We start from the raw sequence: 16,158 nt of genomic DNA, 5'->3' as shown, positions 1-16,158 counted from the left end.
AGTATAATTAGCTATTTGAGTATACGGGGCGGAGAGGTAAATATGCAACAGCTCATTAAGCATGCTCAAAACCACAATAGTTCAAAAGTTTATACTCCAAGGCCATGCAGTTAAATTTCAGTCTCTGTAATCAGTATGAGAAAGTCTAAGGAGGATGGGGAAGAAGAGCCTTGAACAGTATTTCTTTCTTATCAGGAGCAAGATGCAAGCTGTGCATTTCTAACAGCAGCACCACCTTGTGCTGTACTGTGTGAGCAGGTTAGCCATCCTCAGAATAAAGTTTTTGACTGGGCTCTGAAACTGGACTAGTGAATTTTATTATAAATCCTATCATGGCTTAGGTGTGAAATAGGTGTCCTGGGCAAAATCCTTTTCTCTTTATGTGCCTAAATGACAGCATTCTAGCCATGCAAGTAACATTTCTGGCATTTAATTGCAGATGGCAAGTCTTCTTCCCCTGTACTGTGGTCACGTAAGTGTGCATGTATAGTAGACACATGAGGGAATACATGGCTGCTTACGCAGTCACAGCAGAGAGGCAGGGATGTACAGATACATGGTTAAGAAACTGCTATTTAGGCACATAAAGGGAAATAGAATTTCACCCTTAGTTCTTGACCCTATTTAAATAAGCTGGGCCTGCTCTCCCTGCAGCTACCCTCAGAGAAGGGACAGCTCCCCTTACTCCCGTGAGGCTCGGTACTGGCTCCAATCTCTCTGCAGCTGTGAGGGAACAACTGTGGAGCAGGAACAGCTCCCCCCCATCCCTGGGGACCTGGGGCTGGCACTAATCCCCCTGCAACTGTGAGGGAGCTGCCCCAAAGGGAGCAACAGCTCCCTCTATTCCCAGGGCTGGCCCCAATCTTCCTATAGCTGTGATGGAGCTGCCCCTAGAGCACAGACAACTCCTCCTGCCCTCCTATCCCAGGCCTGACCCCCGCACCACCTGCAAGCCTGGAGCTGGAACCTGGGGAAGCCTGGACCTCCCCCTGCCTGCTGCAGGTGGGCAGGAGCAGCCCTGGACTGAACTGCTCCCATCGGGAGCAAATTTGCTCCCAATAGGCACATGTGTAGACATATTTCCAACCAAAGCTTAATACGCCTGAATTTACTGCACAGTAACATTCAGGTGCATTAATTGCATTAGTAAATGCACCCACTGTGCATGTAATAATGTAAAATTACCATTACTATGATTAATACCCTATCCACTTTGGAAAAATTACTGGGGCTCACCTTCAGTCTATCTTAATCACTTCATCTATCTCAATACGTCGACTATGCTTTACTTAATCATCTGCCCAAATTCTTATATTGATAATGTTTCTTAAAAATGTATCAGAGGAAGAATTGCTATAAAAGTTTCATTGTTGAAATATTGTCCGAGGTGCTTGTCCAAAGAGCATAGCAATTTAAAACTGGCAAAATGAGAAAGAGGTATGGTTTAGCTGTTTTATTTATTTAGATTTTATTTGCTTATAGTTTGCAAAACCATTAACTAGAAATATTGGAATTAATTGGAATTACTTTTTAAAGTATGCATTTTTGACAATTTAAAAATTTTTTGCAGACCTCTGAAATAGCCAAAGAAGTTGAAATGGAAATAAAAATGGAATCAGAGAAGGCCGAGTAAGTGGCTCATACTTTACTGCTTGTTGTTTCCTCGAAGTTCCTAGATGAGCTGGCCAAGAATAGCCCTAAATATAGCCCATGTGTTCAAACTCTTCATCTCAGTAGTACCTTGGCCAGGCAGTATGCACGAGTCTGCACAGTGAGCATTAGAGCAATAACTATCAAAGAGGTTCTCACATAACAGTCCTTGTCTAGAGAATGTCTGCACTGCTTCTAGGCATAGTACCATACCCATTTATTTTATTTTGCCCCCCTAGTGGTCTAAGCAATGGCAGTGGCACTCCCTAGCTTTTATGCTTCTGAAATACTGCGAGAATGTATTATGTCAATATCAGGTCAATATCCTTTTATATTGGGGTCCATTTTTCAAATTTTCATTTTAGCCCATTAGTCTATCTCCTCTCTCTTGCCTGCTGACAGTTACCTTCTGATATGTTTGAATTACTGGGTCAGAATTATAATTTTAAAGGATTATTTCAGGGCCCAAATAAATCTGTGTCGCTTGTCTGCCACTTAACTCTACCGTTTTCTGTGACTTTAATAAGGTATATGCTAAGAAGTTCCATGATGGTTCAGTGAATTCTTGTTTCCTAACTATTCCCTGTTAGGCTGTTTCTAACAAACTTCCTAAATTAAAAAAAAAATCTGTTTCTTAAATTTTACTTTCACAAAACTATTTGTATGTAATTTGTCTCCCCCTCACTCCCTTCCACCTTCTCCAAGGTTATTAAGCATATTATTTTCATTGTTCGAGTACTTCTGGTAATTGCCAAGTGCACTTAAACTCTTTTGTGTTTCTCAGTACTGAGAACCCATTGATGAGTGTTTCTCAGTGTGTAGACAATAGCATCTCCTCTTGTGTGCTCCAAAACAAACAGTTTCAGAAGCTACTGTTTATCCAGATCGTGTTCTGACCTGTTATTGAATTGGTTTATATTTAGTTTGTTCAACTCACCCTTTATAAACCTTTTGTTAGACTGTATTCCATTTACTTAATTTCTCTGAGACTCCAAACTGAAAGGCCAGTAGCACACCTCACTTTTTCACTAATTCTGTTTATAATATATCTAGGAATTCTCCCAGTACTAGATGTGCCACCCACTCTTGTTTTTGGCTTTTCACGTTAGTATGCAAGCTTGTGAAGTTTTTATTTTTTAATGAAGATGACCTCTTTCTGCTGACAGCGTATTACCTTATTGAATTTTCTTCTCCCTGCTCCCCTCCTGCACTTCCTTCCAATTAAAACATAATTGCTGACTTCTCTCTTGCTATTCAATATACTGATTCTCTTGTACGTCTGTTGTTTCCCACAATATTTCATTGTCTAATAAGTACTTTAGTAGGGCCTGCCAGCCACTGCTGATTTAAAAATTCTAATTTAAATATCTGTTCCCAAAATCTTAATTTTTCTGGGCAACAGATTCTTGCTTTTCCAAAAGTTTACCTGTGTTTAATATACCTAAACCTTTCTTCTCTGTATAGCTTGTTTCCTATGCATGCCACTGGAACATTTCAGAGAAAGTGAATGTAGGGTCCTTGTAATGATGATTTGTTTATAAAAACACAAATGTAGACCTTCAGACTTCTTTCATGTGGTTTCTTATTTCACTGGCACTGCTCTATATCAAGCCACATACTGCTCTCCATTTCCTAATAAAAGAAACGCCTCAATATTTTAAACCCCTTACACCTTCCTAGTCGCAGATTTATCACCTAGTCAGGTACTTATGTATCTGAGAAGCGAATCCCCTTGTCACTATGTTTAGTCTTGATACTTACCTCTCAAAAAGGGCATTCCTTTGTGGAAAGAAATGATTGTCATCTTCTACATCTTTTGTCAGGTGGTTTCTTCTAAAGGAAATTTTCTCTTCATTACTCATCCTTTCCCTACTTCAATAACAGTGACTCCCTAACTGTAATGAACCCACTCTTCTATGACTCTGTGCAGCACCTTGATAAATCTTTCTTTTTGTTTGATCCTGGCCTTGAACACATATGAACTGATAATTTTGAGTCACTTGCACTGGGTACATATATATATATATTGTTTGTTTATGTGGCAAGTAGCTGCACATTTTGTATTGCTTTTGGCCTTTACCCTCACTGATCTCCTTTTAGGTCATTCAGTGACCCGTTATCATCCTTGCACCTCATCTAGTGCTAAGATAACTTTTTGGTTGTATTTTCTAACTCACTTCGTATAGTCACTCACCTCTAGTCAACCTCTTCATATTAACTCAAATTTACAACCAGCCTCTTTTAATTAGGACTCACTAGGCATGTCTACACAGGAGGCTTACTGTACATTCACCTAATGACACTGCACGATAGCATGTCACAGCAAAAACCATGCTAATTGCCTACTATGCAGTGTTATTAGGCTAATGCGCAGTAAGCATCACTAAACAACCATGAGCCAGTGCTACTGTACAGTAACTCTAGGTACTGCGCATTTAGTTAGTACTTTATTAAGGAAGTACTAAACTAAGGCGCATTAATGAACGTGCAGATGCATCCTCCGTCTATACTCACTAAATTGTAGCATGCGCAATACTGGAGCTTACTTATATAATTTGCTTTATATCATCTTTCTTCTAGTATGGAAGATGGGGAGAAACAAGATAAAGCAAAGGAAGTACAGTCAGAGCATTTAGAAGAAGGGAAAATGAAGAAAAAGAAACGAAGACGTGGACAAAAAATAGAGAAACCTGAGGCAGTTATGGCTAACTTTGTTAAAGCCCTGGAAGTTTATCAAACAAAAATGTTGGTAAGTTTTGTTCCCATTCTTTTCACATTACAAGGCAAATAACACAAAGATTTCCATGCAGTTACACATGAAATACAAAAAAGCAATACCAGTAAAAAGAAATAGTGGCACAAATTCCAGGAGAAATACTACTCATTCTACAGAAGTATTTGTAGTGGTTTTGTCTAACACTATAAACACTAAAGTTCAGATTGTGTCCCTTAGATGACTCCTAAGTATTTCCTCATTTTTGATATTTGCTACATGACACTATTAATTTTGTTGTTTCTTGTATTTTCAGCATTGCTTGGCTAGAAATTTCTACAACTTAAGGTTTCTTGCTCTATTTGTTGCATTTGCCATCAACTTTATTCTGCTATTTTACAAGGTAAGTAATAGTTCTCGTTTTTCTTTGTAAAAATTGTATTTATTTCAAGAGTTGTGGGTTCGCTAACCAAACATTACTTAAACCAGACAGGCATTACAGTAAGCACTACATGGACTAGTCTGAAGTCAAAACAACTCTGCTAACTCAACTCAGCTTGAGTTAATTACAGCTTGAGTAGCTAAACCTACTTATTTTTGCATTTTATTCAAACAGCACAGTGAAAATAAACAAATCAGTTTAATTATTATTTATAGTCATTTTGACCTTATGTCTTTGATAAACTGGTACAATCCTTCCATATTTGGATAGCAAACCTTGCCAAAGGAGTATTTAAAACAAATCTTCCTCCTCCACCAAAAAAACCATTCTCACAGTTACAAGAATGATTAGAGATCTAGAAAACACTTTATTTTTAAGACAATTTTTGTTGATTTTTTTTGTCTTAAACCTATATTGGGACCTCAGCTTACGTGTCTGTTTCTTTAGAATAACTGCTCTTTAAGTGAATAGTACTGATAACTTTTTCAACATGGAAAACCTTTGTAAGTCATTTAGAAATCACATTAAATCTCCTCATCCTCTAGCTGAGCTAACAGCCTTTACTTATGTGATGGTTTATATACTAGTGTCCGCTCAAATATTTTACTTGGTTTTTAGATTAAATTAATTTTTAAAAAAAGTAAATGCAATTCTCCATTTTTCTAGGCGGGGGTTTTCCTCAAAAAAAATTGTTCATCAAGTTACTAATCATAAATGGTAGCCTAAGAAAATATAATAGCATATCAATCAACCAAACAAGCACAGCAAGTGTGCATGATTTTCCCCGTATTTTGCACCATTTCTACATGAGAAGGAATAATTCATCTCTTTATAACCATTCAGTCTATTCTCTTTCTGTTGCAACTGCCAACAAGGTTGTTAATTAGTGTCTATTGTGATGTTATATTTTGCAATGAAGACACTTCTCCATTGGGACCAGGATTTTAATTGATCAGGACTGGCAGGAGGGTGAATGACAGACACGAGGCATGGATTTAAGCAGCAGCCTGCAACTTGATTTATTTAACACTATGGAGGAGTGTTAAGTACTCAACACCTCTTTTCATATACCAAGCTCTTACTGGGTTTAAGTGCAAGGCTTCTACTTTCTAGGCAGAAAGCATGGGAAAAGGTGTACCTTATAGACTAACTAAATCAAAGATCAGATACTGGAAGGGACTTTCTAACCAATGACTCAAGGAGGCCACCTTCAACCTACCTCTGCAAATCATCTCGCTTCTGAGTCTTCAAATCCTCAAATGAAGAAATACAAAGGGGCGATTAAGGGGGGACATTAGTCCACAAAGACTTCAGGTCTCCCTTTCCCTAAAAAAACAATCACCTCTAAAATCTCAGGTCTCAGTTGCCTTTAGGAACCAGACTTTTTAACCTTTCTCCACATTGGACACAAGGTACAAGTTGCAACAAACCAACCAGCCTCATATTTTTGAATATCTAAGTTAAATCCTGTTGCTTTCAACCTAAATACACCTCAGTGACAATGTAAGAAAGGTGTGAAAACCCACTGGACAGTTTAGCCCAGTTTAGCCCAACAGGAAAAAATCCTTTCTGATCCCCAAAATGGCCACCATAGTAAGTGGCATAACTAGGGTGGAGTGACAAGGACCACTGCCCCAGGTGCCAAGTTGAAGGGGAGGTGAAAAAAAGCAGCTGCTGCTGGCAGCCCCAGAATCACATTGGTGGCATGGCAGCAAAAGCTCTCATCTGTTTTGGGACAGATACAGTGTTAAATAATTTTCCATAGGCCATCAAAGATAGCATTGGAAAGTAACAATATGTGTGCAACTCTTGCTTTGTTTTCTTTCATTTTATGTCATAACCTATAAGGGGAATATTTATAAAATATGCTACCCAGTAGAGTTTCAGCACCTAAATCCAGTTTGAGGTACTTTGACAAACTAGCGTAGGACATCACTGATTGCTGTATCTATGCTTCTCTTTTTGGGGGATGAAGGACTTCTCTCCAGGGCTCCCTGTCTAGAACCTTTCCTGAACACTAAGTTATTTAGAATTAAAAAAAAAAAAAGGGTGAGGGGAGAAAAGCTTAAATATGTCTTGGTTTTTGTGCATGTGTTTCTTCATCCCAGGTGACAGAAGAGCCTCTTGATGAAGTAGAGGAAGACTCTAATCTGTGGAACTCTTTTGATGAAGATGAGGAGGAAGAAGGAATGGTGTTTTTTGTTTTAGAGGAGAGTACAGGTTACATGGCACCAACTCTCAGGGGTCTGGCCATAATTCATACTGTGATTTCCTTTGTCTGTGTGATTGGATACTACTGCCTAAAGGTGAGTTGCATGTATGTCCCAAGCTAAATTACTTGTTGATGTTTGAGAACTAGCTCTGTGTCACTCGTCTCAGCCTTTCACCCCTTCAATTCAAATGTATATAGATTAATACAATTTTCTATACTCATAACGTGAATATTAGAGTTGAGATTTTTTATAGTATTTTTTATCTAGACTCTTATAAGTTTCCATTAACTTGGTGTTTGAATGCCTTGCACAAATTCTGTTAGATATCTTATAGTAAGAAAGAGAGCATTATACTGCAGAAAGGGACCTGGAGGTTTTAGTGGGTCACAAGCTGCGAATATAAGTAAACAATGATGGAATGTGGCATGCAAGTCAGAGACAGCGAGACTTTTATTTCATTCAACATTAGTAATACCTCATCTGGAGTACTGTGTTCAACTTTGGGCACTGTACTTCAAGAAAGACATGGGCTACTTGGAAAAAATCCAGAGTAGAGCAACAAAAATGACTTTAAAAATATGACAGATGAGAGAAGGTTGGAAAAAATGTTGTTATTTAATGTAAGGTGGAGAAGACCATGTGCAGAGATGTGATCAGTCTTCAAATGCACACAAACAGATTGTTACAAAAAGAATGGCAATTAATTATTCCCCATGTTCATGGAGGACAGAAAAAGAGGTAATAGGCTTAAATTGAAACAAGGGGTATTTGAACCAGATATTGGGAAGAGCTTTCTAACTTTGAGGATGGTAAAGCATTAGAAGAGATCACATAGAGAGGTTGTAGAATTTCCATTACTGAGAGCTTTAAATGCAGGTCAGACAGATATTTGTTAGGGATAGTTTAGATCTAAGTAAAGACCATCAAAAAGCCCAAGGCTGAATTGATTCCATCTTTGCAGGTTAGTCTAAGTTGCATAGACTGAACCAATAAGCAAATGAACAGACGTTCACTTTTGATTCCAGAAATGAAGCCACATGTCTGCAGTGGCCTAAGCCAGAAGCCAGGGGGTGCTAGAGCAAACCTCCATGCTGGGCTGGAGCAGATATCTTGGTTCAAGGGTAGCACACCCATCCAGTGTGGGGGGTGGTTTGCAGGGGAGGTGCAAAGCATCCTAGGATTACTAAGGACTGTGAGTTAACTTGAATCTGGAGGAGATCTGGGACAGAAGTTCAATGAACTGATTTAACCTTAATCAGTTAAGTTTGATACTACATCCGTCCAGATTCATCTTAAATTGATTTAGGTCATTTTGAAAGCGGTTTAGGTACACTAAACTTCTGTTGTGTTACAGATTTGAACTAGTTCCTAGCCTAGATGGGACCAGTTCAAATCTGTAACACAACAGAATTGTGAATGATCCTGCTTTCATTGCAGTCAGTACATCTTTGACCACTCTAGTCATCCACACTTCACCTGCTTTTTGGAGTTTGCAGACAAATTGCATCAACACAAAGATGTCTTCTGGTTACAGGAGCTTTCCACCAAAATTTGATAGTCAGAATAAGTGTAACGTCCTTTACTTGATTTTTGTTTTATGTTAGAAGTTCAGCTTCATTTAACTGCTAACCTGAATGGGCATTTTTACATGTGCTCTGGGAGGGAAGGGGCCGCTTTAATAAAAGCACCCTCAGTGTCACATCAGCATCCTCAGCATCCCCGCGGTTCAAAATGGTGGTATAGGCGCTTTAAGTGAAGCTAGTTGAGCAAGCTTCAGTTAAAGTGCCCCCACCACCATTTTGAAGCACAGAGATGGTGATGCACAAGACATGGAGGCCACTGGAGATGCACTAATTAGCTATAATTAGCTTTAATTAAAGCATGTCAAAGCAGCTTCCCTGCAGGTCTACAGACACCCATTGTATTAAATTAAAGCATTAATCAAACAGCTTTAAGTTCCTAAAGATACTACTTCTGAAGCCAATCATGGTCAGCCACCACTATAACCTCTGTAGATCCATTTTTTCTATCCCTGAAATGACCAACCCTACCCTCCTAACCCCATCTCTGTTTAGAGTATCCAATTCCTTAATGTTACATAGTACTTTATCGGTTTCTCAGCCACAGTGCCACCCTGGTGTGTCTTGAGATCCTTTCAAGGTTACCATGCAATGTTAGCACTGTTAGATGTACAGACTTCATTCAGAAAAGATTTGAAATGGGAATCCATACTATTAAAAACATTCTGACCTGCTAGGGTGTTTCTGAGTTCTGTGTAGCAGAAAAATTGCTCTATTATTTCTCTGTAGTTAAAAAATGAGTAAAAACTAAGAGCTGCCATTTCCAAAGGTACCTTGAGTCTAGGAAGACATGCCTTAAGACTAAAAAGGTTGAGACCCACTTTGAAAAATATGCAACATGTTACAAACATCTCAAATATCTTCTTCAAAGGTTCCTCTAGTAGTATTCAAGAGAGAGAAGGAAGTTGCCAGGAAGTTGGAATTTGATGGCCTGTACATTACAGAGCAACCATCAGAGGATGACATTAAAGGACAATGGGATCGTCTGGTCATAAACACTCCGTAAGCAAAACAAGTTGATCATTTTTTAATGTGTTAAAAAGTATCACAGTTCTCCAAATATTTTCATTAGAATCTCACTAATCCATACCACCTATTCTGTATAAAGAGTGGTTCTCTTTCTGCACTTCCTAGCAATGACTTAATAACAGAGGCTATTATGAAGTTTCATATTACTAAAGATATGTTTACATAATGAATATCACAACTGGGAATGTATTTTTTCCTTACTCTGTGTCCTTCAGTTTGATTACCTTAATTTACAGTTTTTAGGCTTTTGAGAGTCCATCCTCTCAGCCAAGAAATTTCACAAATATATTAGTGTTTGAAAATATATTTTTAGCACTTCCCCTGGCTTTTTTATACACTGTCTTCTTTTTTTTTCTTTATATTTTTTCACCAGACAGAATTTTTATGTGATAAGAAGTAAACCTGGTATAAAATTAACAGTATGTTTGAGTCAGTCTGACTTTTCTGTCAAAATTGTAAATAGTAGCACATGGTGTAGGATTCCCATAGCAATCTATAGGAATCTCACCTGCTGTTCTGTGTATGAATTATGCAAATGTCAGCAACAGAGAGAAAGCATATCAGTATGTTCTTCCTGCTGATCTGACAGATGCATCAGTCCATTCAAGGAGCCACCTTATGTCCTTTCCTCAGTGTTGTTCAAGGTGTTAAAGTGCTGGAGGAGCTTGATATGAGGAACTTTAAAATCCTTGAGATTCAAATGGCCATTCATGTGTTAAATACAGTCAAACTGATGCTTTCTCACTTTCACAGAGTGAACACAGAACAGTGCTTATTCTGAAGAGACTGTTTTAGAGCCTTTACTAATGATCACTTGTATAGGCAATATACACTGGGTACATTACAAATCAAATGGGTTTTGACATATACGTTTTCCAGCCGTCTCTCCTGTTCAGGTGTTCTGTTCAGGATACACAGCAGGGCCACATTGTTGCTATGAGCTTGAATTCTGCTTTAAAAAAATCACTTAGGAATTTGTGGCTTATTATAAAAATAATATATTGCTTTTATCCTAGGATGTTATTTTTATTGGGATAGGCTTTTATTTTGTATGTAGACACAAACATTAGAAATTGTAATGAGAAACAAAAAACTGAATAATGCTCAGCTTTGATTAATGTACACATAATACAAAAGCAATATATTTTAATATAATTTTAGGAAAATGTGAGTCAGCAATAATGCAGTAATGTCTGCAAGTATAAGCTGTTTGTTTCTCTGATAACAAAGCTGTCTTGTGTAGGAGTTGAATTATTTTCCTTATATTAAGTTTTTAATGACAAAGGGTTACTTTTTGATTACTTTAGGTAATGATATTGTAGCACAAGCTTAGCAGGATTGCTGCTACATTTTGATTTTCAAGGCACAGTACTACTGTGTAAAATGTATTCTTCCTTGCTCTCAGTATGTGGTTGAATGTTTGAAAATTTAAAAAGCTTTGTAGTATGTTTCTTTGAATACATACAGAATTGATGAGCTATGGGAAAGGACAAGTACAGTCCTAAAAGAGATCTAAATACTGTATTTACTTGATTCCAAGATTAGTTTCTTTCCTCTTGTAACACAGAGGAAAAAGCTCTCTATCTTGGAATTGAGTATGAGGCAGCAGGAGGCAGGCAGCTGGTGAAGCTAGAACTCTGGCCCTAAGGCTGCAGGCAGAGGGTACAAAAAGATATGGGAAGGAGAGATGGGGAAGAGGGACCCGAGGCTGCGGAGAAGCGTAGGTCTGGTGGGGCCAAGTGGCAGGGAGCAAGGCATGGGGACAAGGGGCAGGAGTCGAGCCTCACCACCTGCCCCCTCCCCCCGACTGCCTGTTTACTTTGCTCCCTACTGATTGCTTCCCTACTGCTTGCCCCCTTGTCACTGCTTTCCTCACTACAACTCTGTGAAGGGACAAATTTAAGAGGACCATGCAATAAGTGGATTTTATACATGGAAAATTATTTTTAAAATACACATTTTCCATGTATACAATCTAATTATTGGGGGGGTCGTCTTAAATTCAGACGATCCCCTAGTGGGGGGTGGCGGTGGGGAGGGAGGGTTGGCAAATGGTGACCACCCACAGGCACCGCCAGCAGTGTTGGCCCTACATTTTGCAGGGGGTGCACTGGCAATCTCAGGGGATGCACATGCACCTGCATGCACCCCCTACACATTGCCAATGCTTGTGGCTCATTCTGTGCCTGCACAAACACTAGGGCTTTTGCCTCGTTCACTTTGGCTGAGAGTGATACACCAACTACTACTAGTTGCTTGAGCAGAAAAGCCTAAAGAAAGAACCATACTACCTCCTGTGTGCTTTATGCATTAGCCCTTTCCCATTCAAAGACCTAGTAACATGAGATAGCAAAGCAATTGACTTCTGAGCCTGTCCAAGTAAAGCTAGTGTGCTCAGCATCCCTGTAGGAAGGAAGGAATCATGTCTGCAGGAACTGAGGCTCTTCTTGGAGTAGCAGTGGAGGGATGAAGTGACTAAGATTGTTCATGGGAAAAATCTCAGCCATGGGGAAAAAGGAGCTGTTCCTAAGGCAGCCTCAAACCCTTCAGGAAGAAGTGCTTTAAGTGCTTACAGTGAGGTCTCTAATTGAACCCGTTCTGCATATCTGCATAGCATGCTGGTTAAACCAAATCAGTGTCCCTGAGAACTGGGGAATCTCTACTGTAGATCTTTTCATTGACCTGTGCAAGCCCAGGCAGCAACAGGAGGCTGCTCTCCTACTTAGCAAGACAAATTAAACTAATCAATTTCTGTCAGATAGGAAGGTATTGATTTGGAAAATTAGAGGAGATAATCCAACACAGAGAAATTCTGAACAATGATTGCTCATCTTACTAGCTGGTAAGCAAGAAGAAACCTAGAAACTGAACTAGATAAACCAAGTTACAGTTTTCCTGCTGAAAAGTAAGGAAATGTCCCTGTTTCTGTGCACTCATCTGTAGCAAGATTTGGATGAGAGAGACTTGGCCACTGTCATCCCTAAATGGATGAAGTGGTATATTTTGGAGGTATTTTATAAAGTTTGTGTAATCATGGAACTTTTTTCCTGTTTAACACTAGAGATAATGTCAGGGTTGGAGTGCTGGTGTAGCTACAATGGTTCAGGAAATATGCAAGTAACAAGGTTTGGGTTTGGGGGTTTTTTTTGTTATACCTTTTATTGGACCAACAGTATAGCTGGGGGAGAAGTCACACAGGTTTTCAGACACACAGATCTGTGCTCAGAGCTGAGGAAGGGCACTTTGTACCTGAAAGCTTATCTAACATCTGTTCCAGTTAAATAGTTGGTCCAATAAAATATTTCACCTAAAGAATTCTTTCAATAGAGATAATGAAATAAAAGGCATTGCTTTGAAGGTCTTATTATCTGTTACAGATCAAGTTTCTAATATTTTCCAATGCCTGTTACAGTCTCTCTCATTGTTAAAATTCTGTAATTTCAAGGAGGTAGCAGGGGAACTAAGAGAGCCAAGATTCTATGTCAGAGGAGATTTTAGGAGAATTATCTAGGACTTAACTAGGTTTTTTGGGTTTTTTGGAGTTTTCTGTAACATAACAGTTATAGCTCCATACTTTTGCAAATTGTTTTTTGTTTGTTTTTACTTGAAAGAAACCAAGCTTTGGAGACAGCAGGCAACAGCATGGGGCGTTACTAGAGGGTAGTGTAAAGAGTCATCTAGTGGAGAATGGCCCATGCCATTAGTGCTGCAAGTACGCCTACCTGATCCAAGTCTACTATATGCTGAAGGTTAACACGCTGAAAGGATACTGAAAGAATGATCTGCACAGAGAAATTTCTTTAGCTGTAGAATGCAGAATTCATTTGTGTTGCATGTTGGACTTCAGGCTAAAAAGAATTTGTGATTTATGGCTGGATTACATAATGTTGTGTGGGTTTATTATTACAGCCTTACCAATATTGTGTAATGATGAGCATTACCTGCAAACAGTTAGCAATCAGTTCTTCATCTTTCAATCATGGATACTTCTGGATAGGATAATGGGAAAAATAGAAGATGTTGGTCTTATAGTGAATCATAGTTCACGTGGGCCAGACTCTTCTTGCAATGACACTGACCAGAAAAAGAGTTGTGCTCAAAGCATAAGCAGTACCTTAAAAAAAACGGGTAAAAACATATTACCGTGATCATGAATTTACAGGGGTTTTTTGTCTCTATTAATGGATTAATTAACTTAGGGAAACCTTCTCCTTGTCTTTGCAGGTCCTTTCCTAACAATTATTGGGACAAATTTGTAAAACGGAAGGTAGGCTTCCTAGAAAATAATTATAGCTAATATAAGACCAATATACTGTTTAGTTAATTTGAATAGCTGTATTTGTAGATCTGTAAGTATACAAACATTTGAAAGTTGTATTTTGTTTCATGGATCTCATTGTTATGGTAAATCCTGCTGGGAACAGTCAGTTGTGATATGGGTGGGGGAGGAGGGAGAAAGGAGAATGCTTTGGCTTAATTCCTAGACTCATACATTCTAAATAACTCTATGCTGTCAATCAGCCATGAAGTTCCAATTTACAGCCATTGTCATCTTTAGGATACAAAGCCCCCTCATCCTCCTAAAAAAAGAAAAACATGCCAGCTTAAATGACTTTAAATTATACAGAAACTTTCAGATAATAGCCTTTTATGCTTCTAGTTTTCATTTTTTTAATGCTTTTTCTCCTTTCCTCTGAATTCTCATTTTTCTGTCTGTGCTAACCTGGAAGACAGGTTTTAAATTTCTGCCAAATGTTGCTTTAAAGTGAAATGGATGATACCAGTGTCCTACTCTGATCAGAAGTGTCTAATTTCCCCTTGTAGGTTATTAACAAGTATGGTGACTTATATGGAGCAGACCGTATTGCAGAGCTCTTGGGTTTGGACAAAAATGCCCTGGACTTTAGTCCACTGGAAGAGACTGAACCGGATGAGGCATCTCTTATGTCATGGTACGATATTTGGAGAGCTAAAAAAAAAAATAGCCATTCTTAGAACACTTTAGATAATCAGTTGTGTTAGCTGTATTATCAAAGACACGAACAATTTGGATATGCTGAGCATATAGTTTTACTTTTCACAGTATGGAAAAGCCCCACAGAGAAGGCTTCTTTCTAGAGAGGAAGTAAACTAAAAGCAGGTTTATATATGTTGTAAAATTACTATGAAAGTATCAAATATTAGGAACTGAAATAACCAGAAGCCTTTTCTGCAGCAGTACATTTTTGACTGAGCAACTCTTGTTATTATCTAGTTAGTATCTAATACCAAACGGCAAGGAAGAGTGCTCTGTTGACCGTAGTATGTGACTGGAAAGAATTCGCAGAGTACTCTCTAAAGTAGATCCCTCTCCCCAAGGAACAGGCATAAAATAAGTCTAATACATATCATCACCTAAGGAAAATACATGCAAATAGAATTCCAGAAGCCTTACTCAGCAGTTACTTTTTCTGAAGAAAATTGTTAAATTAGCTATACATATGCAGGTGTGTTTAGATGGCTAAACGTAAGGAAGGAAGTCATTAAATACTTAATTAACCCTGACATTTATGTTTCAAAAAATTCTGCTTCATAGGTTAAGCTCTACTGATACAAAATACCATATTTGGAAGCTTGGTGTTGTTTTCACTGACAATGTAAGTATGGAAGCCTGGAAAAAAGACATTTTCATTTATTTTAAGTTCAAAGATACATTCTGTGCCCAGAGCTCTGGATGCCTTTTTAACAAATAGAAACAGAACAAGTAGAAATAAGAGTGAATGGCATTGTAGAAAACTATGAGGCAGCCATTATATTTTGGTGAAATAAACATAGATGAACAAAGAAACTGCAAAAAATAACATTTGCCAATAATTTACTAGCAGTGTACTAATGCAGTTAATATAAAAATGCTTGATCTGTCTTTATACTTTGTTCAACACTTAAGTTAAATTTTGTGATAGACTATTTACCATTAATGCCATAGGCTAATATGCAGAAGGTATTACAATTATAATATTAAATCGTGTAACTTAATTAACAACAATTGTTGAAATCTATAATCGTTGAAATCTATTACAAGGAATAAGGCACTTAAAATATTTGTAATCTGTTTAGGGTTTTGGATTAAAGTTGTTATTGGGGTTGAAAAAAATTGTCCAGGTGATAGCCTTAGAGACCTAAGTCCTGCATTTTTGAGCAGCTACAGCATAAGTAGTGTCTGTGAAAACTTGTTCCATCTTAAAACTGCAAAGTCTACCTGTAGAGGTCAGTGTTTAATGCAACCTCCTTTAGGACCTTCTCTTAACCCTCACAGTCCCCTCTGAAAGTGAAAAATTGCTTTAAAAGTCCCACTGGTAAATGAGGGTCTACTGACAAAAGTTAAGATGAATCAACTACAGGTGTAAAGTCAATGTACACACGTTAAAACACATTAAAACCCCTGTATGGATGCTCTCATTGAGGAGTAAAGTGGCCCTACTTCACAGTACATAATACGCATTGATTTCATATCTTTAGTCAGTTCATCTTGTCAGAGTGCCCCCCATGGAC

General features: G+C 38.3%; 1 protein-coding gene across 12 annotated transcripts in view; it reads left to right on the top strand.

The window, feature by feature from the left end:
- RYR3 (ryanodine receptor 3) overlaps positions 1-16,158 on the top strand; it is a 541,049-nt gene that overhangs the window by 502,333 nt on the left and 22,558 nt on the right. For all 12 annotated transcript variants that reach the window (XM_090033490.1, XM_090033491.1, XM_090033488.1 and 9 more), the window contains 8 exons: positions 1,571-1,629; positions 4,231-4,399; positions 4,680-4,766; positions 6,914-7,111; positions 9,470-9,600; positions 13,852-13,894; positions 14,452-14,579; positions 15,203-15,263. In XM_090033490.1, coding sequence (XP_089889616.1) covers positions 1,571-1,629; positions 4,231-4,399; positions 4,680-4,766; positions 6,914-7,111; positions 9,470-9,600; positions 13,852-13,894; positions 14,452-14,579; positions 15,203-15,263 — 876 coding nt within the window. The remainder of the gene's footprint in view (positions 1-1,570; positions 1,630-4,230; positions 4,400-4,679; positions 4,767-6,913; positions 7,112-9,469; positions 9,601-13,851; positions 13,895-14,451; positions 14,580-15,202; positions 15,264-16,158) is intronic.

The sequence above is a fragment of the Crocodylus siamensis genome, chromosome 2 (genome assembly GCF_052110815.1).
Source record: "Crocodylus siamensis isolate JL-2025a chromosome 2, ASM5211081v1, whole genome shotgun sequence".
In the NCBI taxonomy this organism is placed as follows: Eukaryota; Metazoa; Chordata; order Crocodylia; family Crocodylidae; genus Crocodylus; species Crocodylus siamensis.
This window is presented reverse-complemented; position numbering and strand designations above follow the sequence as displayed.